The following is a 26213-nucleotide window of genomic DNA, read 5'->3' as shown; positions in this document are numbered from 1 at the left end:
TGAAAGAAAATATGAAGTGGGCAATAAAAGGGGAATTGACGAACTGTCCAAATGTCAGCTCAAACGTCATTTATTAAATCGATGGGTTTCTTTTTGCTCCAGTAATTCCCATGTGGTCGTTCTGGTGGTGGTGAACACTTGATGAATCAGATTTAAGGAAGGCATCATTGGAAAGCTTAGAAACTGTACTTTCTGAAGTACATGTACATGAAGTACATGTGTCCCTGGATTCTGTGATCTGCCATATATATATATATATATATATATATATATATATATATATATATATATATATATAAATAATTTTTCCTCTTCCTTCAGGTGAAAAGCGCTTTTTCGAGGTTTGTCCATTCTGTGCTGCTATAGAAACATGGCAGCTCTGTGGAAGTGGACCTGCTCCCTATGTAGATATAAAAGACTCATTCTAAGCTTTTGGGGGGGGAGCACAATGATTTGTACTTACAAGTAACTATACATTAAAGAAAACATACTTATGGATACAATATTCCATTTCTGCTGATACGTTGATCCCCGAAATCCTACATATTGCACCTTTAATCTAGCACCATAAAGGATTCTTGGATTCTTTAAAGCTTGTGTGGAACCTCGGGTTTCTGTCTTAAAGAGACAGGTTTTACCTAAAACACTTGAAAGAAACTAATAACTCTGAAAAAGCCCTGTTGAGATCGGATTAGATTGGATCATGGGGAGGTCTGTAATAAATTATTTTTTCACATCTCTGTCAGTTTCTTGTTGTATTAAATCCTGATTAGTTCAATGTACATGATTTGCAATTTGTATATAAACAATAGATTTGCAGTGTTAATTTATTTTAGCTTTTAACATTTAGATCCTTAAGGAATTGTTAGTGATGGAGCAAGTCATTATTTATAGAAGACTAAACGTTGATGATATTGTGCGTACGTGAAAATAAAGTAATGCTTTATACGTGTAGCTGCTGGTATAGCAGCTCCTTTCCTCAGCCTGCGGGATCTCGCGTCTCTTAATGATTTTACTTTCTTCCTCCTCATGAAAATACTTTCGCAGGTTTTATGGTTTAGTGAATCTTCTGAAGTATCCATTTTTCGTTTTGCAACTCGGGACATCTGGCAGAGGGGCACTGAGATGCATGCTGCAAGAGTAAATACAGCAAGTAGCAGCAGTCAAACCTCCGCCAAGTGTGTGAGGCAACATCTGTATAGTAAATCACGGACGTGTGTATCCTGACGGACTAAACTGACCAGACAAGTGCCGAGTTTAGTGAAGAACGGTTTGTAATTCAACTTGTGATCCGCTCAAAAGAGGACGGAGAAAAACATCGGCCGAGATGGCTGAAATAAAATCAGAGTAACTCTTGTACAAGAGGAAACGACCTCCTGGGGTGCTGTGTTTTTTTTTTTTTTTTTAATTTGTTTGTTTGTTTGTTTGTTTGTTTGTTTGTTTACAAGGTAAAATTATCTGAATATAGAGGCATTGCACAGTCATGTGACCCCCACCACACCCCAAATAGCAACGGTAACTGCGCCACCATGACGGGGAACACGCTTGTAGTGCTTCATTCAGACACGTTAGTTGTTATTGATCAGTATGGGAAGGGTTTGTTGCGTTTTTTTTTTTTTTGGATGTGCAAATCATTCTGAACAAAACAAAGACATCAGATATAAAAAAAAAAATTTACCAGAAGTAATTCGTCATCGGGGGAAAAATTACAGATTTCTAAACGTAGAAGGGGGGAAAATGGCTCACAAACATTCACCGCGACTCTGTGTCGAATGGAGAGGTCAAAAACCTGATGGAATGCTCACTTCATTTCCACAAAGATGAGAATTAAAAAATAATACTTTCAGAACTGCAGCGTGGCGCTCATTCTTATACAGTGAAGTGAACATGAGCTTCAACACAGCGGCTCTGCATCATTGAACCTTCGCCGAGACTTAAAAAGTGTATTTACATTCAGGGATCCTTCAGAGTGCGTTGTGCGCCACTTGGGAGTCAGTGGTTAGATTAGATTAGATTAGATTAGATTCACTTTATTCATCCCACATCGGGGAAATTCACGTGTTACAGTAGCAAGAAAATGTCAAACAGATAACAAATAAAACTGAAATAAAAATTAGACAAACGAAGGATTAAATACAGAGGGCTATTTGCATTATGGGCAACACCTGATGCTGATTTGAGCACAATCAGCACATGCAAATAAGGGCGGCATTTTCACAGAGACGCTGTGTCGGGTATGTGACGGTAGATGGGCCGAAGTGCAGGAAAAGTGTTTATTAGCAGGCGTGATATTTACAATAACAAAACGCAAGCGAAACTGAAAGCAGAATCCTAAACATGGCTAGAAAAACGTGACTGTGATAATGATAATACTTCACAAAGCCTCTGTGTCCTTATGTGCGCGTGCTGATTGCATTCAAATCAGTATCGAGTGTTTCCCATAATGACTGGGTCCCAAGCCCTGTGATGACCTGGCGACTTGTCCAGGGTGTACCCTGCCTTTCGCCCGTAGTCAGCTGGGATAGGCTCCAGCTCGCCTGCGACCCTGTAGAACAGGATAAAGTGGCTAGAGATAAATGAGATGAGATGAGACTGGGTCCCAAGCACGCCGCACAACGCGCTCTGAAGGATCCCCGAATGTAAAGGCACTTTTTGGTGAAAGTCTTGGTGAAAGTGAGGCTGTTCAGAGCCACTGTATTGATGAGGCTCATTGTTCGCTGTATAAGAATGAGCACCTTGCTGCAGTTGTGAAATAATTCCCCCCCCCACACACACACACACCTTTTTTTTGAGTTCTTACCTTCGTGGAAATGAAGTGAGCATACCATAGGGGTTTTGACCTCTCCATTTGACACGGAGTTCCACCGAATCCTCCCCCTCCCTTTCTCCGTTTTGAAATGTCTAGTTTTTCCCCCCTTGATTATTACTTTTGGTAAATAAAAAAAAAAAACCCTGATATTTTTGTTTCGTTCAAAATGATTTGCACATCCGCAAGCAAATCAAAACCTTCCCATACCAATCAATAACAACTAACTCATCTGAATGAACCACGACAAGCATGCCCCGTCATGGCGGCGTAGTTACCGTTGCTATGGGGTCACGTGACGGAGCAAAGCCTCTCTACTGTATGTGTATGATTTTGGTTTAAATTAGAATGAATTTCATGACATTTTGGTGTAAGAGTGGATCTAGGGGTTTTAAAGACTTTCTTATTGAAGTCATAACCATGCAAACACAGAAATGCACTGATTTATAACCCTGTGTGTGTGTGTGTGCGCGCGCGTATTTTATGTTTGCAGGTATTTGATGTAGCGACACTGGATATGTTGTTGGAGATCAGGACCAGTCGTGTAAGCACAGTGCAGTACTGTGACGCCTGTCCGAACAGTCCACTACTAGCCTTAGCACTGTCACACTACACAGTGGAGGTCAGTTAATATCCTCGAACAACTTCTAACACACTATCTAAAATTCTCTTCATGGAAAATTCATCCTACCAGTTTTTAAAACAGTTTTAAAGTAAGCAGAGAGCCGCCTCGATATTACACCGAGCAAACGTGTTTAAAACGAATGTGTGTCAGGATTCAAGTGCGTACTGAGTAATAAAGAGCAGTTGAGGAAAAAGGTGCATTAGGTGTAGATTATTTTGTAATAAGTGCTAAAGTTGTTTTTAAGATGAAACTCGTGGAAAACTGCAACCGAACCATTTAATGGCAGTAAAGTTGAACGAACTGCTGTGTTGGAACACTGAAAGCTGGGCAGCGCAACTTTAAACCCTGTAAGGAGAGAAAATTTTGTGTTTTGAACTAGAGCCCTGCACTCCCGCGGGAGTCCCGCAGGACCCGACGCAAAGCAGTGCGGCGTGGGACAAATTTTGAAAGCTCATTGCGGGCGGGAGGGGGAGAGCACAATGCGGGAGAGGTGATAAGCTGCAGTCCCGCTAACTAAAAACGTGTTTAAAATAAAATTTATAAATTATTAATTTATGTCTATCAGATATAATTTGTGCTGGATATTTTATTTGGCATTAATAAAAACATTTTAAGATGCCTAAATTTGCGGCTGTGGTCTAATCTCGCGTACGTTTTCGATTCCTTTCTGCTCTTCCGTGTTTGAGATCTCCGATCACGGCAGAAGAGCAGAGCTCCTCTAGTGAAGCTCACAGTGCTTCAGAAGTAAGTGCTGCTTTAAAAAGAGGTACATTGCTTGAAACGCACCCATGAACGTGAGCTGGAGATATTTATGCTCAAATCCACTCAAAGTAGGGGGCGGGGCACCATCACGCTGTGTCTTTAAATTATATTAATTTCTTATAGGCCTACTTGTATTTCCTAGAATGTAAATGTGAGGAGTGAGTGACATAAGCTATGTGCAATATTCTTAATATCCACTGTAGATTTTGGTAGGTGTGTTGGGTATCTCTGTAAAGCCTCAGCTGCGCATGCCGCCTGGCAACGTGCACCCTCGCTACGTGCGCTAGGTGAAGGATCGGTCAGTGGAGAGCTCAGCATGTTTAATTCCCCAAGCCAATGACAAGAACTTTCGTGAGAAATAACGCGAACATCTGCATCATGCGGGATTTGCGGGCGGGAGCGGGACAAAATATGGCAGGCGGGAGCGGGACTGAAAATCATAATTCTTTGCGGGAGCGGGACTGCACAATACGGGAGCAGGCGGGAGTGAGACTGAAAATTCTGTCCCGCGCAGACCTCTATTTTGAACATCTGTGAAAACTAGAGTTCGCAGAACATTTACAGATGTTACTCCTCAGCTGTACTGAATATGTATTTAATAATTATTTCACAAAATTGAATCGTACATGAGCTGATAGCCGATGAGGCACATAGCGCCGAGTTGGCTATAAGCCATGTATGACAAGATTGAGTGGAATAACTGTTAAATTGATTTTTGGGAAGGATCTCGTTGTTGTGATAAAGTATTTTATCTTTCTTACCTATTCAAGTCACATTAGACGTAGAAGATAGAAAGCTCTCCGGAAAGTTCGACTGGGTGTCAAATTCAAGAGATGAATAAAGTTATTTAATTAAAAAATAATAATAAAAAAAGTTGTTACATTTATGAAGGAAAATGACTTTTTTGTTTTTTCTTCTTTTTTTTTTCTACATTTTCAGTGTTCCTGTGACATAGTGATATTTTAAAACAAACAAATAAAAAAAAACACTTGTGTGGGATAGACTATGCTCACTTCTGGTTTAAATACAAAAACAGATATTCATATTTTCAGCACTAAACCTGTACAGATAGAGATAATTGTGTGTGTGTTTTAGCTGTGGGACTTTGAGGCTAATAAGAAGAGGGCTGAATGCAGTGGTCACCTGAGCTGGGTGCCTTGTGTGCAGTTCTCTCCTGACGGCTCACTCCTCCTTTCAGCCTCTGATGACCAGACCATCAGAGTAAGCTCCTGTACACGCTCCTCTTTTTAGGTTCCTAAATCTGTTCTGCACAGACTCAGGATAATCATAGTATTCTCTTTGACGTGTTGGACTTTTTGTGTGTGTGAATGCCGTAGCTGTGGAAGACCAAGGATGTGCACACATCTTCAGCCGTGGCTCTGAAGAGGGACTTTGATGTTCTCTTCAGTCAGGAGGACATAACAGTGGCGGCAGCTGACAGCCAGAACGGGTTACAGGTACTAACCCCAGAGAGAGAGAGCTCGATCGTACAATATGCTCATACTGTCAGCCTTTAATGCAGGTTCTGGTCTCTGGGTAGCAATAAATATACACTACCGTTCAAAAGTTTGGGGGTCACCCAGACAATTTTGTGTTTTCCATGAAAAGTCACACTTTTATTTCCCACCATAAGTTGTAAAATGAATAGAAAATATAGTCGAGACATTTTTCTGGCCATTTTGAGCATTTAATCGACCCCACAAATGTGATGCTCCAGAAACTCAATCTGCTCAAAGGAAGGTCAGTTTTATAGCTTCTCTAAAGAGCTCAACTGTTTTCAGCTGTGCTAACATGATTGTACAAGGGTTTTCTAATCATCCATTAGCCTTCTGAGGCAATGAGCAAACACATTGTACCATTAGAACACTGGAGTGAGAGTTGCTGGAAATGGGCCTCTATACACCTATGGAGATATTGCACCAAAAACCACACATTTGCAGCTAGAATAGTCATTTAGCACATTAGCAATGTATAGAGTGGATTTCTGATTAGTTTAAAGTGATCTTCATTGAAAAGAACAGTGCTTTTCTTTCAAAACTAAGGACATTTCAAAGTGACCCCAAACTTTTGGACGGTAGTGTACGTGCTGCTCTTCCAATAACTGTGGGTTTGCTGTGTGTTGAGGTGCGTTCGGGCCTAGACGGAAGGGTCGTGTTCAAGACTGCAAGACAGAAATCGAGGATTCGTTGCGTGTGTATCTGCAGGCAGACGCGTACTGTGGCTCTGGGCTTGGAGGATGGTAGCATGCAGGTAAACACACCGACACACCTTTGTCCTCAGGTTTATCCTTCATCCTCTGCGCTTTCATTTTGGGGAGTTTAAAGGCCATATTCTGGATCAATTTCGTGGTTTTTTTTTTTTTTTTTTATATGAAAGCATGTCCCTTTACACACTCATCCAGAAGGGTAATTTTGCACAAGGCCATCTGTCTACAGCAGAAAAAAATAAAATAACAAAACGCGTCTGGAAAAATCCCAAGGGAGTCTGGAGCCAGATTCGTGACATCACCTGCGGAAGCGCCAGCAGGCTGCGTGAGCTTTGCACGGTTTCAGTGCACAGCCTGTGTAGACCAAGCGCTCCCATTTCTCTCTCATTGTCCGGTCTTTTGGGAAACGATGAGTACTAATCCCATCAAGATTGGTGTTGCTACACCCTCCTACGATACATCTGTTAACCATTTTAATAATTACGCGATAACATTGAAGAAATTTGCAGAAAACCACCAGGTCGTTTTCTCATAAACAAACCAGCGCTGACGTAGGATTCAGAGGGAGGCGTCCCGCACGCGATGTCACGAAAATCAATGTTTGCCGGGAAATCCAAATGCCGAGTTTTTTCAGAGACGGACCAATTCGCCTCAAATGGCTCGATTTCAACTGAATTTTTCTGGTATTGCACAAGGTAAAAAAAAAATTGCAGAGAATGTAGAATGTTACAGATATTTGACCAAAGTTGAATATAAAATAGGAGAATTACATTGATCTTGCTCCTGAATTTACCCGTGATATGCACTTTAAACTCTCTTCTTCCTGAAGTGTTCATATGCAGGTCAGGAAAATGCAAAGTACTGTGTGTTAAAATATCTCTCACCTTGCTTGAGGACATCACATCTCTCCTTCTGTAAAGAGATCTGACGTGTATACACACACACACATACACACACACACACACAGCTGTTCAGTGGATGTATCTATTCCATATCTCACTCACTTGCTCGCCATTCTTCCATCCATGATTCACTTACACACTCTCTCTCTCTGTGCGGTCTTTGTGGGGACTCATTGACATAATAATACATTCCCAAGCTCCTTACCCTAACTTTATCCATCCATCCATTATCCTTAACCGCTTATCCTGTACAGGGTCGCAGGCAAGCTGGAGCCTATCCCAGCTGACTACGGGCGAAAGGCAGGGTACACCCTGGACAAGTCACCAGGTCATCACAGGGCCGACACATAGACACAGACAACCATTCACACTCACATTCACACCTACGGTCAATTTAGAGTCACCAGTTAACCTAACCTGCATGTCTTTGGACTGTGGGGGAAACCGGAGCACCCGGAGGAAACCCATGCGGACACGGGGAGAACATGCAAACTCCGCACAGAAAGGCCCTCGTCGGCCACGGGGCTCGAACCCGGACCTTCTTGCTCTGAGGTGACAGCGCTAACCACTACACCACCGTGCCGCCCCTAACCTTAACCATCGTAACTAAATGCCTGACCATTAACCTAAACCTAATTCCAAACTGAACCTTAAAACTAAGTCTCAATCCTCAAACAGCCCTTTGAAGAAATGAGGACCAGCCAACATGTCCTCACTAAATTCTGTTGGTAAAAATGTATTCCGGTCCTTAATATTTAGTAAGTACAAGTGTGTGTACACAAAAAAAAAATCACAGTTTTGTGTAAAATAGGACCCCAAAATATTGGGGGGGTTTGTGTGTGGTGTTTAAAAAAAAAATTGTCAGAACACAGTTGTAAATGGTCTGGGGAAGCCATGACCTAATGGTTAGAGAAGCAGCTTTGGGACCAAAAGGTTGCCGGTTCAATTCCATTGACCAGCAGGAATGGCTGAAATGCCCTTGAGCAAGGCACCTAACCCCAAACTGTGCCCCAGGCTGCCCTGGGTACTGTACGTTGTACGCCTCTCTGTATTGCAGCGTCTGCTAAACGCCTGTAATGTAATGGCGTCTGTGTTCCCGCTGAGTGACATTTTGCGATTTAAATCTAGGTTATCTCCTCTCGCAACAGTCATAGTCATTCCTTTTAAACATGATGACAGATCTCCAAGACCTGCTGAGTGTTAGCATGGTCATTTTTATTGTATTTGTTCCTCGTCATGTCATGTGACCTGAAATGTGAAAAATGTTGGTTTCCATTTCAATTTTGTAAAAGATCACTTTATCGAATCGTCTGAAGAACCACCTCTTACGAGCCTCTAACCGTTTTTCTGATATTTGAGAGGGTTCTACAATTTCACGTGTTTTCTTAAACCTTCTACTGACATACGGTGTCTCAATTTGCGTACTTCCATTTGTATGTACACTTCCATGTAGTACACTTTTGTGCACGATGTACGTACTTTCACAGTGTGTGAATTTCAGCAGGGTAATGTCTCAAATCAAACACTGCAAGTTGTCCACTCATTGGAAATGATCTCATATGATGACCACAACTATCGCATCACTTGTCAAAAAAAAAAATCTGTTGTGGAAATGGAAACGATGTCACCATGGACCTCAGTAACATGAAAATATGTTGGTGGTCCCTCCCTTTCCGCTACGTAGCCAAGATGGCGACCATTGAATGTGAGAAGTGTGCAGCGTTGCACACTTAGCAAGTGTAAAGGCAGAAGTACACGAATTGAGACACACGGATAGTGATTAGCTAATCGATGCTATCTAATCCTTAATAACCAAAAGAAAATATACTAAGTAACTTTAAAAACTCACAATGGAATTCAACACGATATCACTTTCGATCCATGCATATATTTGAAATTTATGATATTGTATGTAATGCACACACATCTTGAAACATCGATAAAGGACATTTATTGTCAAACTCAAGAATTAATTCACAATAAAAAAATGCAAAGTGACAGTTGGTCCATGTTCGGACCGTCATGCTGGAGATTCTGGGTCTGTGTCGTCCAGGGGTCTCAGCAGCAGTGACTGAGGGTGTCAGGAATCTGTCACGGAGGTGAGCTAGCCTGATGTGCTGATCCTGAACTGGCGTCGTGACTCGAGGCTGACCAGGGCGTGGACGATCCCTGGTGCTCCCTGTCTGTCTGTAACGCTGACTCAAACGGGAAATGGTCGAATGATGAACACCAAAGTGCCGGGCGACCTCTGTCTGTGTACTTCCGGCACGCAACATCCCGATGGCCTGTTCACGTTGATTTTGGCTTAGGCGTGGCATCTTCAATAATGACAATTTTCCCATCATTTCCCCCGGGTATTTATAGGCAAGATTGTGTGTGTACAGTGTATGCAAAATTTGTTTGAAAATTAAAGCCTTTCCATGTCATTGACTACCCGAGTCATATTGTACGTTATTGAGTACAACTCCCTTAAATTCTGATTTGAGCACAGATTTGGAACTTTATTTGGGCGGAACGAAGTTATTTTTCCATTGTGATATATTTCTTTTCTTCTTGAGATAAACTCAGCACGAATTCAGCAAGTTTTATCAATGTGCGTTTTTAAAGTTACTTAGTGTATTTTGCCTCTTTTGCTACCTAAAAAAGCTGCAAAAAACCCACCCACCCCCGAGCCAGTAAGTGCTACATGCTACATTTGTGTAAATCTTGTATGTGTTACAGGCAACACTGCCAGGTCCATAAACGTTCACTCGTCGAAGAAGATATTGTTATTTTAGTGTTCTACTGCAGTATAGATGAGTTGAACTTAAATAATGAATATGAGCTGCACGACTTTCAGCTTTAATTTGAGTAGTATTTATTTATTTATTTATTTATTTATTTAAAAGCTAGTCGGCCTTTCAATTTCATATTTACCAGCTGGGAGGTCCGTATCGTGAAATACCGTGACTGAGGTCTTGAAAGTACTGAGCGAGGCCCTCTGGGCCGAGGTCACGGTATTTCACCATACGGACCGACCTTAAGCTGGTAAATAATATATTTATTTTTTTCTTTACCAAATTCTAACAGAAAACGAGAGCGCCCGAAAGGGAAAACCGAGCCGAGCCGCCATTTTGAATCCTCATTCACGGCTGTAATGCGAATGGCTTCCTCCTCGGTATACAAGTGCACTTCCATGGCAGGAAAAAAACTACATTTTGCTGCCTATGTAGTCCCCTATTTATACAAATAGGAGTCATTCAGGATTCAGCCATGTTTTTGCTCGGCGTAGCAACAGTTACAGGATTTTAGCTTTCTCCTGAAATGTTTTCTTTCATTTCTTCTTCCTCAGGGTAGTAAAACTCACTTTCTCTGTGAACACTGTCGTTATCGCTATCCATGCTGTAAAATTAATGCTATTCTCCTGAGAAATGCTGGCAAAAATTTATAAGATTTTTGATAATCTTATAGGGCGGCACGGTGGTGTAGTGGTTAGCGCTGTCGCCTCACAGCAAGAAGGTCCGGGTTCGAGCCCCGTGGCCGGCGAGGGCCTTTCTGTGCGGAGTTTGCATGTTCTCCCCGTGTCCGCGTGGGTTTCCTCCGGGTGCTCCGGTTTCCCCCACAGTCCAAAGACATGCAGGTTAGGTTAACTGGTGGCTCTAAATTGACCGTAGGTGTGAATGTGAGTGTGAATGGTTGTCTGTGTCTATGTGTCAGCCCTGTGATGACCTGGCGACTTGTCCAGGATGTACCCCGCCTTTCACCTGTAGTCAGCTGGGATAGGCTCCAGCTTGCCTGTGACCCTGTAGAACAGGATAAAGTGACTAGAGATAATGAGATGAGATAATCTTATAAATAAATCTTATTTAAAAAAAAAAGATAAATGTTGACAAAAAATGCTACTATGTTTGTTGTTGTGAACGAGTGAGTCTCCAGAGGTCCGTAATTGGGGTCCGTACCGTAGGATACAGACCCGCTCGCCAGCCAATCAGAGTGCAAGATTTGATGGAAACTGGACCATGAAAAAAATGTTTATTTCTATAGTATCTCACAAAATATCAGGCCATTCTCTGGCTGGGAAGTTATTTAATTTGAGGGGATTAAAGCAAGTAATGTGCATGAAATCGCTCGCTTGGCGCAGTCAAGCAAACCGAGGATGTCAGTGTGCACATGTGCAGGTTTACCTTTGACCGTGCACTGATGGTTCCATCATTCTGTCGCTAAACGAACAGCTGATCACACCGAGGTGCTCGCTGACCGCCGATATTTATTAGTTTGGTCCTGTGTTTCCTTTCCTTCGCAACATAACGTCTTTTCTTCTCGCTTTCCGTTACTGTAGTCGGTCTTTCACGGTTCATTAGCGTCCTCCAATTTTCTCTCCTGTTTCAAATTTGTATCCCACAATGCCTTGCGCAAACAGGGAAAGCCCACCATGATGTCATGCATGACGTAGTATCTTGAATTGGGTCATGGTGAAGCAGGAAAAAATGGCGGAGAATTTAGGGCCATGTGGCCCTAAATTCATTAATGGTTCTATTTTTTTTTTTAAAAATGGAAGTCCTGTGATTCGAATATTTGAATTCAGTAGCTTTTGGTCCACTAAACAAAAATAATTGGGTGTCGGGGAAAATTCTCTTTATGACCTACACTTGAAAAATCTGAAAGGCAGTCTAGCTTTAAGGGACCAAAAGTAATTCAATAAACTAACCATCATAAATTGTCTTTACTTGGTTGTAAGTCCTTTGTAGTCACTGACTTCCTGAAGTCTGGAACTTGTGGACATCACCAGATGCTGGATTTCTTCTCTGGTGATGTTCTTCCAGGTTTTTACTGCAGCGGTCTTTTGCTTCCTGTTTGTTCTTGAGGCATTTTTTCTTCACGTTTTGTCTTCAGCAAGTGAAATACAGCTCAGGTGATTGACTTGGCGACTGAAGAACATTCCACTTCTTTGCCCTAAAAACAAGTCTTGGATGGCTTTTTGAAGCAAGCTTCAGGTTCTTGTCTATCTACACACTGAAGCATGGTCTAATGATTTTTGAAGTATTTGGCCGAATGTGACCAGATTATACAACTCTGTACACTTCAGAATTCATCCTGCTGCTTTTATCATCAATAAATACAAGAGAAACCGTTCCATTGGCAAAATGCTTCCATGCCATAACATGAGGTTTGGTACACTTCAGATCATAAGCAGTTCCTTCTCTTCTCCATACTCTTCTCTTCCCATCATTCTGGGACAAGTTGAGCTTCATCTCCTCTGTCCAAATTCAAATTCAAGTCCTATGGCAAGGCCTCATCAATCACCTCCGGACCCACAATCGCCACCCGCCAAATTGAAGTCATGGTCCTCTTTGACCCCGAAGGATGAACATCGTATTGTTCCAGAATTGTACAGGCTTCATGTTTGCCAGACATAATCTGGTCTTGGTGGCACAGTGGTAGTGGTTAGCACTGTCGCCTCACAGCAAGAAGGTTCTGGGTACGAGCCCAGTGGCCGACAGGGGCCTTTGTGTGGAGTTTGCATGTTCTTCCCGTGTCTGCGTGGGTTTGCTCCGGTTTCCCCCACAGTCCAAAGACATGCAGGTTCGGCTAATTGGTGGCTCTAAATTGACTGTAGGTGTGAATGGGAGTGTGAATGGTTGTTTGTTTGTCTCTGTGTATTGCCCTACGATGATCTGGCAACCTGTCCAGGGTGTACCCTGCCTCTCGCCCATAGTCAGCTGGGATAGGCTCCAGCTCGCCTGCGACCCTGCACAGGATGAGCGGTTACGGATAATGGATGGACAGATGGATAATCTGGTCTTCCTATTTTTGGAGACTTATGGGTTACATCTTGTGATTTAAAAACCTGTGTATTTCCTCTGGTGAAGTCTTCTTCTCTTGATTGTTGACTGACACAGATACACCTCCCTTCTGGAGAGTGTTCTTCACCTGGATGACTGTTGTGAAGAGGTTTTTTTCCCCCTTCTTTCACAAGGGAAACAGTTCTTTAGTCACCCACTACAGTGGTCTTCCGGGCCTTTTGGTGTTCCTGAGCTTGCCTTCTTTCTGATTTAAGAATGTTCTAGATAGTTGCTTTGTCCACACCTAATGTTTCTGATCTCTCTCTCTCTCTCTTTCTTTCTTTCTCTGATGGGTTTGTTTTGATCTTTTAGCCATATGATGGCTTGCTTCACTGGCAGTGACAGCTCTTTGGACTTCATCTTGAGAGTTAACAGGAACAGACTCCAAATGCCAATACCACGCTTGATCAACTCTAGACCTTTTATCTGGCTATCAGTAAGTGAAAGAATGAGGGAATAAACACTTGATTCTGGAAGTCAGTACCAAATTAAAGCTGAAAGTCTGCACTTTGAGCTCATCTTTATTATTTAATTTCAACTCTGGTATATTGTACACTTTAATATAATATAAATCATTAGTTCTGGATCTACAATCAGAATGATATCACTAGGATTGAATGAAATAATTTCACTCTCTCCTTGTTACACGTACACACGAGCGCACACACTGTCCTTTCTGGTGAGAGCGAGGCCATGAGAGAGTTAAATCGGAGCATATGTTAACTTTCGGATGTGAAAATACTTTAGAGCCAAACATCAAGCATGAAAACACTGTAATTTTGAGAACATCTGGTGGGGTTTTTGGGCGGCACGGTGGTGTAGTGGTTAGCGCTGTCGCCTCACAGCAAGAAGGTCCGGGTTCGAGCCCCGTGGCCGGCGAGGGCCTTTCTGTGCGGAGTTTGCATGTTCTCCCCGTGTCCGCGTGGGTTTCCTCCGGGTGCTCCGGTTTCCCCCACAGTCCAAAGACATGCAGGTTAGGTTAACTGGTGACTCTAAATTGAGCGTAGGTGTGAATGTGAGTGTGAATGGTTGTCTGTGTCTATGTGTCAGCCCTGTGATGACCTGGCGACTTGTCCAGGGTGTACCCCGCCTTTCGCCCGTAGTCAGCTGGGATAGGCTCCAGCTTGCCTGCGACCCTGTAGAACAGGATAAAGCGGCTAGAGATAATGAGGTGTTTTTTTTTTTTTTTTTTTTTAAATGGTGTTGGTTTCACAGTTATACTTTGTGACTATATACGACACAGTTATAGAAGCGAGTTCTTTATAATCACGCTATCTGTTATCACCCAAATGAGGATGGGTTCCCCTTTGAGTCTGGTTCTTCTTGAGGTTTCTTCCTCATGTCTTCTGAGGGAGTTTTTCCTTGCCACCGTCTCTGCAGGCTTGCTCATTGGGGATAGATTAGAGATAAAATAGCTCATGTTTAAAGTCTTTAATTTTCTGTAAAGTTGCTTTGCAACAATGTCTATTGTTAAAAGCGCTATACAAATAAACTTGACTTGAAGAGGAATATGAATATGGGTCCATCTCAGAAACTGGTCTCTCATTTGGGACATTATGGTCAAAAAATAAATTTTCTAATTTTACTTTTTTTTTTCTTTTGTCATGTTTAATAAGAATAAAGATAGTATCTTGCTTTATCTGGCCTCCACTGTGGAACATTTTTTTTTATTCAAATGTTTTTGTAAAATTGATTTCCATCTAAAATAACTCCATCATGAAGAATTAAAGCCCCTCCTTCACAGATGAGTGAAAATATTGAATAAATTTCCTCTTTTTGATTGCTTGGGTTAAAAATACCAAGTTGTGATGACTGACTTGATTATTCACTTAAATATGAATAATATGATGCATTTTGGGGATTTGATATGGCAAAATAGGACACAATGGAAAAATCAAGAACACACCGGAAAGATGAGAATAACGGCGCTGGTAAAAGAACAGCGACTGCACCGGCTGAAGGTCGCGCGGGTCTCTGCTGCGGCGCGCGAGCAACGGGACATCACTACCGCACCGGACGGAGCGCGAGGCGGGGGCGGGGCAAAATGACCGGCCGTAGATTCCATCAAAAGGTCAATCTAAATTGACCATGGTTGCAAAATATTGGCCAAAAATACGCAAACACTACGAAATATGAAAGTAAGATGAAAAAGAAGCATTCTGTTGCCTTATACTGCAAGACTAAAACAAAATAAAACTGTCAAAACTCCCCTTTTCAGTGATAACGTCCGAACAGATCACTCGCGTAACAGAAAGACCGCAAATGGAAGCGCGATCAACTTCTAACTGTTGGAGTGGAAAATTCCATTCTACACATGCAAATTGTTAATGTGTGTCCTTCCCCGCACACAAATAACACGCTACGGTAAAAAATAGACCACAACTCATTTTATAGCTCAGAAATTCATACAAGACCAGCTACCATCGTAATATATTCTGTAAGAAACATATTCTATACCGAACTTTCAGCTTTTGTTTTAAAAAACAAAATCGCAGATTTATAACTAAATTTTTATATGGCGTAGTGATTTTAAGTTACTTTTGGTGAGGTCGTGACCTTGACCCTGAGGCTTTCCGTTTAGATCAAAACACACGATCGTATTGGTTTTGGGTCTGCGGGAAATGGAGTTACAACGGTGATCAAATATTTTGCATGATGTTTATTACGGTTATGATTATTCTGTGAGCGCACCAATCCTTAGGTGTATAAAGTTACAACTTAAAATACAATTAGTGATAACTGTAGACTTTTCAGTGGACTACAACCTTTTTAAGGGAATGCGATGTAGTCAACCGTTTCTCATGTCCCAGATCAAGCCGCCATTTTTCCACAAATTTGCAGAATTTTTGCCAAATTCTGAATATTCACATCGAAGATTTAGTTTTATCTGTATTATTTCTTTCATCATTTTATTTCAAATTAAAACCAACATCACCATTCAAAACCGTATAGCTTATTGACTGTGAGTATATTTAGTGCGGTACCCCCACAGTACCCAGTTTCTGAGACAGACCCATATCTCCTTGGACGAGTGAAAGAAAAGGAAATCAACGATTACCATTTTCAAACTCACCCAGGTTGTCTTTTAATTATTTCCATTTTTATAACAGGATGATTGTACACCTGTAGACATGGGATGTTCTTAAACTATAAACCACTCGTGCTACACAACTGAACTTTAATTTGAATTTTATACTGACGTATTACTGTGTGAATCAAAAGAGAGAATTTAATCAGCAAAATCTTTGCGGGCAGCTATTTATTAATTTTATTAATTTGCAGCAAGATGGATATTCGGTTATCAACACAATATAGATGCAGAACACCCAATTATGCATGTCTTGTTTCATGTTTCCATTTTCTTGACACCATTAATGACCTTTAAAAAATATCAAGGAGAATCAAACCAAGAACGTCTTGAAAAGGTCTGGAATTCTTTTTATTCAAGAGGAAGAAAGGGCAAGAATCCACTTTTATTAACAAATCAAAAAGGTGATGTGTGTATGCACTTGCTCGTCAGTCCAGCAGAGGGAAGTGAACACACTTGTGAGTTTCTGACTTAAGTGGCGATTTGGGAGACGGAAACGTCCTGGGATTTATTGTTATTTAAAATGTAGCACAAGTGAAATGATCGAACAGTGAAGTTGCAGTATGTGGTCAAGAAATTTTCATGTGTATTTCCATGAGGTAGGTGTGTGTGTGTGTGTGTGTGTGTGTGTGTGTGTGTGTGTGTAATTCATTGCAGGCAGGAAGATTGAGTGCTAGGCATGTGCTGAGGAGCCTTGGGTGGAGAGCACTGCTGCTCATCAGCCCACAGTGTACATTAGCTCTAGCCCTAGTAACAATACTAGAACGATACAGTACGGTGCATGTGTCTGTTCATAACTGTGTGTGTGTGTTTTTTTTTTTTTTCTTTTTAAATACTGCTGAGCAGCCATCTGTTCAGGATATTCATCTCATCTCATTATCTGTAGCCGCTTTATCCTGTTCTACAAGTCGCCAGGTCATCACAGGGCTGACACATAGACGCAGACAACCATTCACACTCACATTCACACCTACGGTCAATTTAGAGTCACCAGTTAACCTAACCTGCATGTCTTTGGACTGTGGGGGAAACCGGAGCACCTGGAGGAAACCCACGCGGACACGGGGAGAACATGCAAACTCCGCACAGAAAGGCCCTCGCCGGCCACGGGGCTCGAACCCAGGACCTTCTTGCTGTGAGGCGACGGCGCTAACCACTACACCACCGTGCCAAAAAATTCTACTACGTTTGTTGTTGTTGTTGTTGTGAACAAGCAAGTCACCAGAGGTCCATAACCGGGGTCTGTAACTGGGGTCTGTACTGTAGGATATGGACCCGCTCGCCAGCCAATCAGAGCGCAGGATTTGATGGAAACCGCACCACGAAAAAAATAAATTTAAGTTATTCCACGAAATCTCGTCGTACATGAACTGGTAGCCGATGAGGTGCGTAGCACCAAGTTGGCTATAAACCATGCACGACGAGATTGTGGATAGAATAAAACAGTTATTCCACTCATTCACTGGATTTTGAGAAATGGAGCATTTTTATTTTTTGCAACTTTGATAAAACTTTTATACAAAATGCACAGCAAAATAATTTCTGCTTAGAAGGTAAACAAACCAGCGAAATGACGAGCAATTTGTGAAAAATGTGATGATAATTCTTGAAAAATAATAAAAAAAAGATAAGTTCTTACCATCAAATTTTATTCCATATTTTGTTGCCTTTTTTTTGGGGGGGGGCTGTTTTCAAATAGAGTTTTTATTTCGTCCTCGGTTGGTTCAGTAACACAGTCCGCCATTTTCTTCTTCTTCTTCTTCTTTAGGGCTTTTTGGCAGTTGGCAAACCAACTTAAAAGTGCATTACTGCCACCGATTGGGCTGGAGTGTAGAACAGCTGATATGGGGGGGCAAGGGACAAACAACTAATAATATTCTTTTAGCTATTCCTCTTTTGTTTAAATACTTGATAACAAAGTAATATGTCTAACTTGATGCGCTCTGTCATTTTGCTTTTCTCTACTCACGGTATATGAGCTGATATCCTAGCAGTAGTGTAGCCAATCAGATCGCACGATTGCTCATATCCGTGAATGTGAATAGACTAAAACACTATTTTATTTTCCTGTTCTTTTATCAACTTAACTATTCCTTCTGTTAAATGGAAATGTATTACATTTTATTAAAAATGGGAAAAAAACAGCCTTTTCCGAACAAACTTACGAAGATTTGTACTACCTCCATTTGCTTCTCTTTTCTTTAGTCTTCAGCAGGCTGTAAAAAGAGAGCTCTGATTTCTTGTTGAATCTCTTTGTACAGTCAATCGCACAACAGCTTTTTTCCATTTTAGATTTTCCGAAGTCACGCGTTTTCCTGCTATCGTATGCTGTTGTATGCCCTCTGCTGTCTAAACAATGCAACTACAGCTAGGACGATCTAACCGATTATACAGCCTGATGATGATGATCGCAGCTCGTGTTTTGCTTTTTTTTTTAAATTGATTCAAATTGTCATGAATTTGTATCGCAACTTATCATCGCACAATACATGGTTAACATGCCTACTCACTCAAACCATATTCTTAGGTGGTCTGGGACACGTATGTCCACATCACATTTGTAGTGTGAATGCGAATGGGTCATATCCTGTACAATGGTGAAGGACCAACTAACTGACTCCGTATGTTTGCCATAGCTGCAAAATATGTAACCCTGAGAGGACTGTTTTTGAAAAACCTGCTTTATAGTCGAGCTTTCTGCTGCTAGGATAATGAATAAAGGTGATGCTATAATGGCAGAGACAAAAGCAGCTGCTTCAATAGGTTCATGCGTCATCTCCTCTCGTATTCATTTCAAACCTTTGAAAGAGTAAGTGCAGCGGAAGACTGACATGAGAAATGCTGCCATGCGCATTTATTACATAACGCCAGGTGTGAACGGCTGTCCGTCTATCTCCGCAGCCCACTAGTGATCGGATCACCCAGGATGTGTGTTAATGCCAGGTGTGAACAGATGTGGCCTCTAATGAACTGGTGTAATTCCTTTTCCTTGCAGTACAACACACAGACAGCCTGAGGCTATAAATACCGCAATGCGAGGTTTTTCATTTCTTTTACCGTTGGAGCAAGCACCTTCCCTCTACACAAGCAAACGGCCTGTTTTTCTATTTTCAGAAGAAAGTAGGCAGCGTTCTACTGCTCATTCTGCTACACAGGCTTAATCCACAGGTACATTCGCATTTTTACTTAGTCATTTATTCACACATTTCCTTCAGTAAGTGCTTTATCCTGGTCAGGATTAGAGTGGCTCCTCAGTCTGTCCCAGGCACGAGACGGGAATACATCACATTAGTCCATCACAGGTCAGCATCCTCACACACTCATTTACACCTAGGGGGCATTTTTGCCTACTGGCGTGTTTTTGGAAGGTGGGACGAACCCAGAGGAAACCCACATGGACACGGAAGCAAATTACGGTATATTCCAAGCATAGAGCCAACACAGAGTTAAATTTCCACCGACTGGGAAGAAACAAGTGCAAATACACTGCCTAGCCAAAAAAAAGTTGCGGTTTGCATTTAAATAAACAAATACTTACGAGCTTTTGAATAATTACTGCAGTGATTAATATGTTTCAGCCGGCAATAATTCTTTTTAACGCGAACTGATGATGCAGTGAGTAGCTTCTCGTTTCTTAAGTATGGTTAAAATCATATAAGATAGAAGCTTCTTTGTTACCATGGGAAATTGTACCTCAACATCAATGTCCTTGACCTGTGGTGTCCCCCAGGGGTCGATCCTTGGACCATTACTATTCAACCTTTATATGCTCCCACTTGGACAAATTAGCAAGAACAACTCAATTTTGTATCACTGCTATGCAGATGACACCCAAATTTATTTTGCTCTATCACCTAATGATTATGCCCCCCTTGAATGTCTCTACCAGTGTATCGACCAAATCAACAACTGGATGTCACAAAATTTTCTTCAGCTGAACACAGATAAAATAGAAGTAATTCTATTTGGGGGAAAAAAGATGAAAGACTCAGGATTACCACTATTCTTGACACAAAGGGGATTAAATAAATCTTGGTGTTTTCATTGACAGCGAGCTAAACTTTGACAGTCACATGAAAGCAATCACTAAATCGCCATTTTATCACCTAAAAAACATTTCCAAACAAAGGGCCTCTGCATGCTCTTGCAACAAGGCTTTCGCAGATAGTTTTTCGCAGACAGTTGTAATTTATCGTTGAGCGGGGAGTAATAGGCGTGCGCGATGTTATTCACTGCCACAACGCAAGGGGGTGCGAAGTCGTGAAATCGCTAGGAGTAGTTGGTGGGTGTGGTTAGTGGAGTGTTTATCCTCCGGTTACTTATAATGACTAGAACTGGAGTCGTATAGATGTACGTACTTCCTCACTTCCTCGATCAACCGCTCTTCGTGCTGCTCCATCTTCGCTCGTGTTTTTAAAAATGGCGGTCGTGAAAACAAACCAAACCGGGAAAGTAGGGAAGCGGAAGTGCGTGTACAGCGGATGTAGAGTGGACCAATCAGAGCCCTCTTGTCTGCGACGCTGTCTGCGAGGCTTCTGCGGTGGTCACAATTTTTGGGAGGTGCGCGCAGAGCGTCTGCGAAGGTGGGGGGGCTACGCAGACGCCATCTGCGACGCCATCTGCGAGGACTGGGTTGTCAGCATAAATTGGCCTTAAGAGGACTTGTGTCAAAAAATGATCTGGAAAAACTTATACATGCCTTCATCTCTAGTAGGGTTGATTACTGCAATGGCCTTTTCACAGGCCTGCCAAAAAAGACCATCAAACGACTTCAGCTGGTTCAAAATGCAGCGGCTAGGGTTCTCACACGAACAAAAAGAAGAGAGCACATTACTCCAATTCTAAGGTCCCTTCACTGGCTTCCAGTAAGCTACAGAATTGACTTTAAAGCATTGCTGCTGGTGTACAAATCTCTAAATGGTACAGGGCCCAATTAGACTACCTCTCTGATATGTTGCAGCGGCCGAACCCAATCAGATCTACCAGATCGCAGCAGCAAAATTTACTGGTAAAACCTGTTGTTAAAACAAAGTGTGGTGAGGCAGCTTTTAGCTACTATGCAGTACAGCTATGGAACCAACTGCCAGAGGACATCAAAAATGCTCCTGCTGTTGGCAGCTTCAAATCTAGACTAAAGACCAAGCTGTTTTCAGATGCTTTCTGCTAACTGATAAATATCATCTTTACATGTTTTAAACTTTACTTAACTTTTACAGTCTCTGCATGTTTTAAACTTTACTTAACTTTTATTCTATTTTATTCTGCTGTTTTTTACTGAACTTTTACTTCATTTTATTATTTTATTTCTACTATTGTTTAATTCTTATTTTTTTCTCTCTTCTTCCCCTTCATTTTATGTAATTTTATTTTCTATTGTTTACTGTTTTGCTTTTACCTCTGTAAAGCACATTGAACTGCCACTGTGTATGAAATGCGCTATATAAATAAACTTGCCTTGCCTTAAACAATCATGTCGGAAGACGTATCTCGTGGTCGTGGAAAAGATGTTACAAAGGAAACAACTAACGAGATTTGCTGAAATTACTGGAATCGGGTTAAGAACTGTCCAGCCTAAAAGGATCGTGGTGAACCATCAACTTTGCGGTCAGAAGGAGAAAAAAAAAGTTGACAACTCCATTATTTGGCACACGTGGTTATCCCAAGCTCACTGTAAACTAATGCCGCTTTTCCACTACAAACGCGGCTGAGCCGTGCCGTGCTGAGTCGAGCTGAGTCGAGCTGAGTGGGGCTGTTGAAGTTGCATTTCGACTACAACCGCGCTGAACCGTGCTGGCTGGAAGTGGGTGGACACATTGGGTGGAGTTAGCGAAAGTGGGTGGACGTCACGTGATGTCGTTAAGCAGCGCAAACAGTGACATCAGTGACAGTGGCGGAACAAGTCAGAGCCGGGCCGGGGGCGGGGCAAATGACCGGGCATTTTATTAAAGCTTATCATAACATCATTTTAGGTTACAAAATGTCCGCAACTGCGGTGTTTACCAATTTCAACACTACCGGGTGCAACTATGTTATTTAGTACATCAAGTCCTTCAAACGAACATGTAACTCAGAAACAAAAAACATTAGGATACTGTACATGGCTCATAATAAAACATCAATAGCCTATACTGCGTACATTATTTGAAGGGCATACGAATGAGCGCTCAGAGGTTGCAACGCTGACAGGAAGAGTCAGAAATAAAAGGAGGGTGGTGCAAACCTCACTGAATGCACTGTGTTTACCAATTTCAACACTACGGGGTGCAACTATGTTATTTTGTACATTAAGTCCTTCAAACGAACATGTAACTCAAACAAAAAAACATTCGGCGACATACTGTACATGGCTCATAATAAAACATCAATAGCCTACTGCGCGCATTATTTGAAGGGCATACGGCGAGCCTTGCGCTCCGCGAACTCGTGCACGATGCTCTGTATGTCACTGATTCAGTGAGCTTTTAAGCGGTAGTCTCACGACCCGAATAGTAAACAATAAACATGGAGGACATGGAGTCGTTAGTGTTGCTGGTCTTGGTGCTGTGGCCAACAGATACTGGCAAGAGCGTATAGATGAGGCGAGGCGCATAAGGCTTCAGAAATTCTCGTAATTCATAATTATTCTTCTTCCGGGTTTGCGGTGTTTACAGATCCCAGCGCGCTCGCGGGGCGTGTGTGGGCATGTGAGGACACTCCTCCTCACCAATCAGTGCACAGGGGAGTGTCTGCTCACGCCCCCAACCTCAGTCGGCACGGTTTGGCTCGCTTCAGCCCCACTCCAAAACGGTGCGAGTTTTAGGGGCTAAGCAGGGCTGAAACGAGCTGAGTCGTGCTGGTTTTTGGTAGTCGAAACGCGAGCCGTGTCGGGCTGAAGTGAGCTGAAGCGAGCTGAAGTGAGCTGAAAAAGGGTAGTGGAAAAGGGCCATAACTAACCTACTTATAAAATCGATTCTGATGTTATCGGTAGTGTATGCGTTCATGCCGCTCTTCAGTGAGCATGGATATAATAAAACAATTATTCCACTCAGTCTCATCATACATAGCTTATAGCTCATGTACAACTCAATTTTGTGGAATAACTTAATAATATAACTAACAGACGGGCTGCGATACAGGCGCTGCAGCCAGTCTCTTCTGGCCAAGGCTGTCAATCACTTAATTCCCAAGTATAGCCACGCCCTCTCGTGTTATAGTACTATAGTATAGTGCCTTTTTAAAAACTCATTTCTGAGGAAAAATAAAAAAATGGACAGATATCAGTATAGGGAAAACTGACTGAAACCTAGAGGGTGGGTGGGGCTAAACATTGTACTGCAGCCAGCCAGGAGGGGCGCTAGACCTGTGGGTAGTTCACTTAGGGTCAGGTCAGGGTTGTTGACTCTGCTACTGGGAACACTGTAGCCCAGTACCACCTGCCGCATGGACGGGTAGTCGGCGTCTAAACCGGCTCCCCCACCAGTGTACACTGGTGAGGAGGATGGCATGTCACCCAGCAGGACCTGTCAAAGGGTGGATGAGCTCCTCGTGAGCCAATGGCCAACATGCAATACTTGGGCAGGTGGGGTTCTCAAGCCTCAGAAGGCAACCTACCTAGGGGAAGGACACTCTCTGAAATATAACCTGCATCCTTGCGCATCACTTGTCTTGTGGCAGCCTTTGCACCAGCTAGCAGATGGGATGTATTGGACGAGAGAGTGGGACTGGGTATGCACACACCTTTCTCACAATAATCAACTCAGGTGCAGGTCATCCTGTGACCTGACCTTTTGGACACGCTACCGTCGCCACATCCAACTTCTGGAGCAGTTTCAACAACGCTGCCTGAGGTCCATCTGTGGCATTAAGTGGCAGGATAAGGTTTCTAATGTCAAGGTCCTAGAGCGTTGTGGTGTCCCCAGTGTGGAAAGCCAGATCATCAAGGCACAGTTTCGCTGGGTAGGACCCATCTCCAGAATGGCAGACACGAGAATACCTATAATGCTTCCCTTCAGTCAACTGAGCTGCAGAAAGAGATCAGTGGGCAGGCCGAGGTTGAGCTACACAAACACAACCTCGAAATGTGGAATCAGCCCTGATGCCTAGGAAAGCACTGCCAAAGTCCATGCGACATGGCACAGCACTTGCAGTGAGTGCATCCAGGTCTTTGAGGAGAGGTGAACTGGTCTACTTAATGAGAAGCGTGCCAAGAGGAAGGCTACTTACACCACTACCAGCCCTTTGTACCAGTGCAGCATATGTGACCGGGCTTGTGGTTCTAGGATTGGTCTCTTCGCTCACGAAAAGAGTCATCACTAGTGTCACCGGATACTCGTGCGTTGCCTTCGACACGAGAATCCATCAAAGACGTTGCACAGTTGGCGATTTTTCCTACTTGGATGGAATCAATCCTGACCAATCATACTCACTCTGTTTAAAATATCTATGAATTTAGCATAATTATTAAAGATTTCTATTAAGTATTATAAAGAGAAACATGATTAAAGTTTGAAAAGATTTATAACAGGATGGATGTTTTCTTGGGTCTTGTATTATTCTGAAGCTACATTACGGAGTGCCTCTAAATATACATAATCTTACAGAGGGTCAGAAGTAGCTTGCTCAATGTTTGCAACTTTGATGCAGGGCCTTTGTATGGTAAATAATACTTTCCCGCACTCCTGGAGACTTCTTGTTAGATGTCAGAAGCTCAGAGAGGTCATATTTGATCGGAGTCGGACTCTGATTCTATCAAACTATCGTAGTCCGTTCCCTTAAGCCATTCTTCTCTCTGCCTTCTTCGTCTTTATGGATATTTTGTTGGAGCTTTTTTGCTTAGGTAGTATTACATTTATTTGTTAATTTTCCTATTCGCTTTCTAAGTTGCTTCATTCCATAATGAAGTCTTTTAATTACGATGGCAGTTGTTTCCTTGAATGATCTTATGAGCCGTTAATTATCCATCTCAACACTCGCTCTTGTTCATCTTCATGCAGGTGCTCGAGGTTCCCTCTGGTAACACTTTAGCAACACTTCATGGTCACACCAAAACTGTGCACCACTGCGTCTTCACAGATGACGGACAAACCATCATCACATCCTCAGAAGATACAACAATCCAGGTAAATCCTTATTTACGAAATATTTTTACACAGTAACTTATTAACAAAATATCGGGTGTATTTTGTTAACGGACTTAACCCAGTGTGCGTCTTCCTGTAGATATGGACTCTAATGGCCTGAAAACATAAATACTAGAATACGAAGAGCAGTCACCAAGTTCTGCAGATTTACTGCTGTGTTAAGATATTTATTTACTGTCAAACACAGTTGATTTAAATTTTTTCATAAATGGAAATCTATCATTCTTTACTTCTTTTGTAACATTACCTGATAAGAAAATATATATATTTTTTCTTTTGTATAAAAAAAATGACCTTATAAAGTAAATCATCGTCATAAACCAAAATTTCAGTGAGTGTAAAAAGGGCCATGGATATAATTTTCTCTCTCATTCATATTTCTTTCTGTCTCTCTGTCTTCCCCTGTCTGTCTGTCTGTCTGTCTGTCTCTCCCTCACTCTTGCTGTCTGTCTGTCTCTCCCTCACTCTTGCTGTCTGTCTTCCCCTCACTGTCTCTCGGTCTTCCCCTGTCTGTCTCTCCCTCACTCTGTCTGTCTGTCTGTCTTTCTTCCCCTCACTGTCTCTCGGTCTTCCCGTCTGTCTCTCCCTCACTCTTGCTGTCTGTCTGTCTCTCTGTCTTTCTCTCACTGTCTGTCTGTCTTCCCTTCACTCTCGCTGTCTCTTGGTCTTCCTCTGTCTGTCTCTCCCTCACTCTGTCTGTCTGTCTTCCCCTCACTGTCTCTCGGTCTTCCCCTGTCTGTCTCTCCCTCACTCTTGCTGTCTGTCTGTCTCTCTGTCTTTCTCTCACTGTCTGTCTGTCTTCCCTTCACTCTTGCTGTCTCTTGGTCTTCCTCTGTCTGTCTCTCCCTCACTCTTGCTGTCTGTCTGTCTCTCCCTCACTCTT

The 26213-nt window shown here is 42.3% G+C and overlaps 1 protein-coding gene across 2 annotated transcripts in view; it reads left to right on the top strand.

Moving 5' to 3' along the window:
• apaf1 (apoptotic peptidase activating factor 1) overlaps positions 1-26213 on the top strand; it is a 143445-nt gene that overhangs the window by 53313 nt on the left and 63919 nt on the right. For both annotated transcript variants that reach the window (XM_060914288.1, XM_060914289.1), the window contains exons 18-22: positions 3300-3428; positions 5289-5414; positions 5531-5650; positions 6318-6443; positions 25184-25309. In XM_060914288.1, coding sequence (XP_060770271.1) covers positions 3300-3428; positions 5289-5414; positions 5531-5650; positions 6318-6443; positions 25184-25309 — 627 coding nt within the window. The remainder of the gene's footprint in view (positions 1-3299; positions 3429-5288; positions 5415-5530; positions 5651-6317; positions 6444-25183; positions 25310-26213) is intronic.

The sequence above is a fragment of the Neoarius graeffei genome, chromosome 2, assembly GCF_027579695.1.
Source record: "Neoarius graeffei isolate fNeoGra1 chromosome 2, fNeoGra1.pri, whole genome shotgun sequence".
NCBI classification, from domain to species: domain Eukaryota; kingdom Metazoa; phylum Chordata; class Actinopteri; order Siluriformes; family Ariidae; genus Neoarius; species Neoarius graeffei.
Note: the sequence above shows the minus strand (reverse complement) of the source record. Positions and strands in the feature narration are given on the sequence as shown.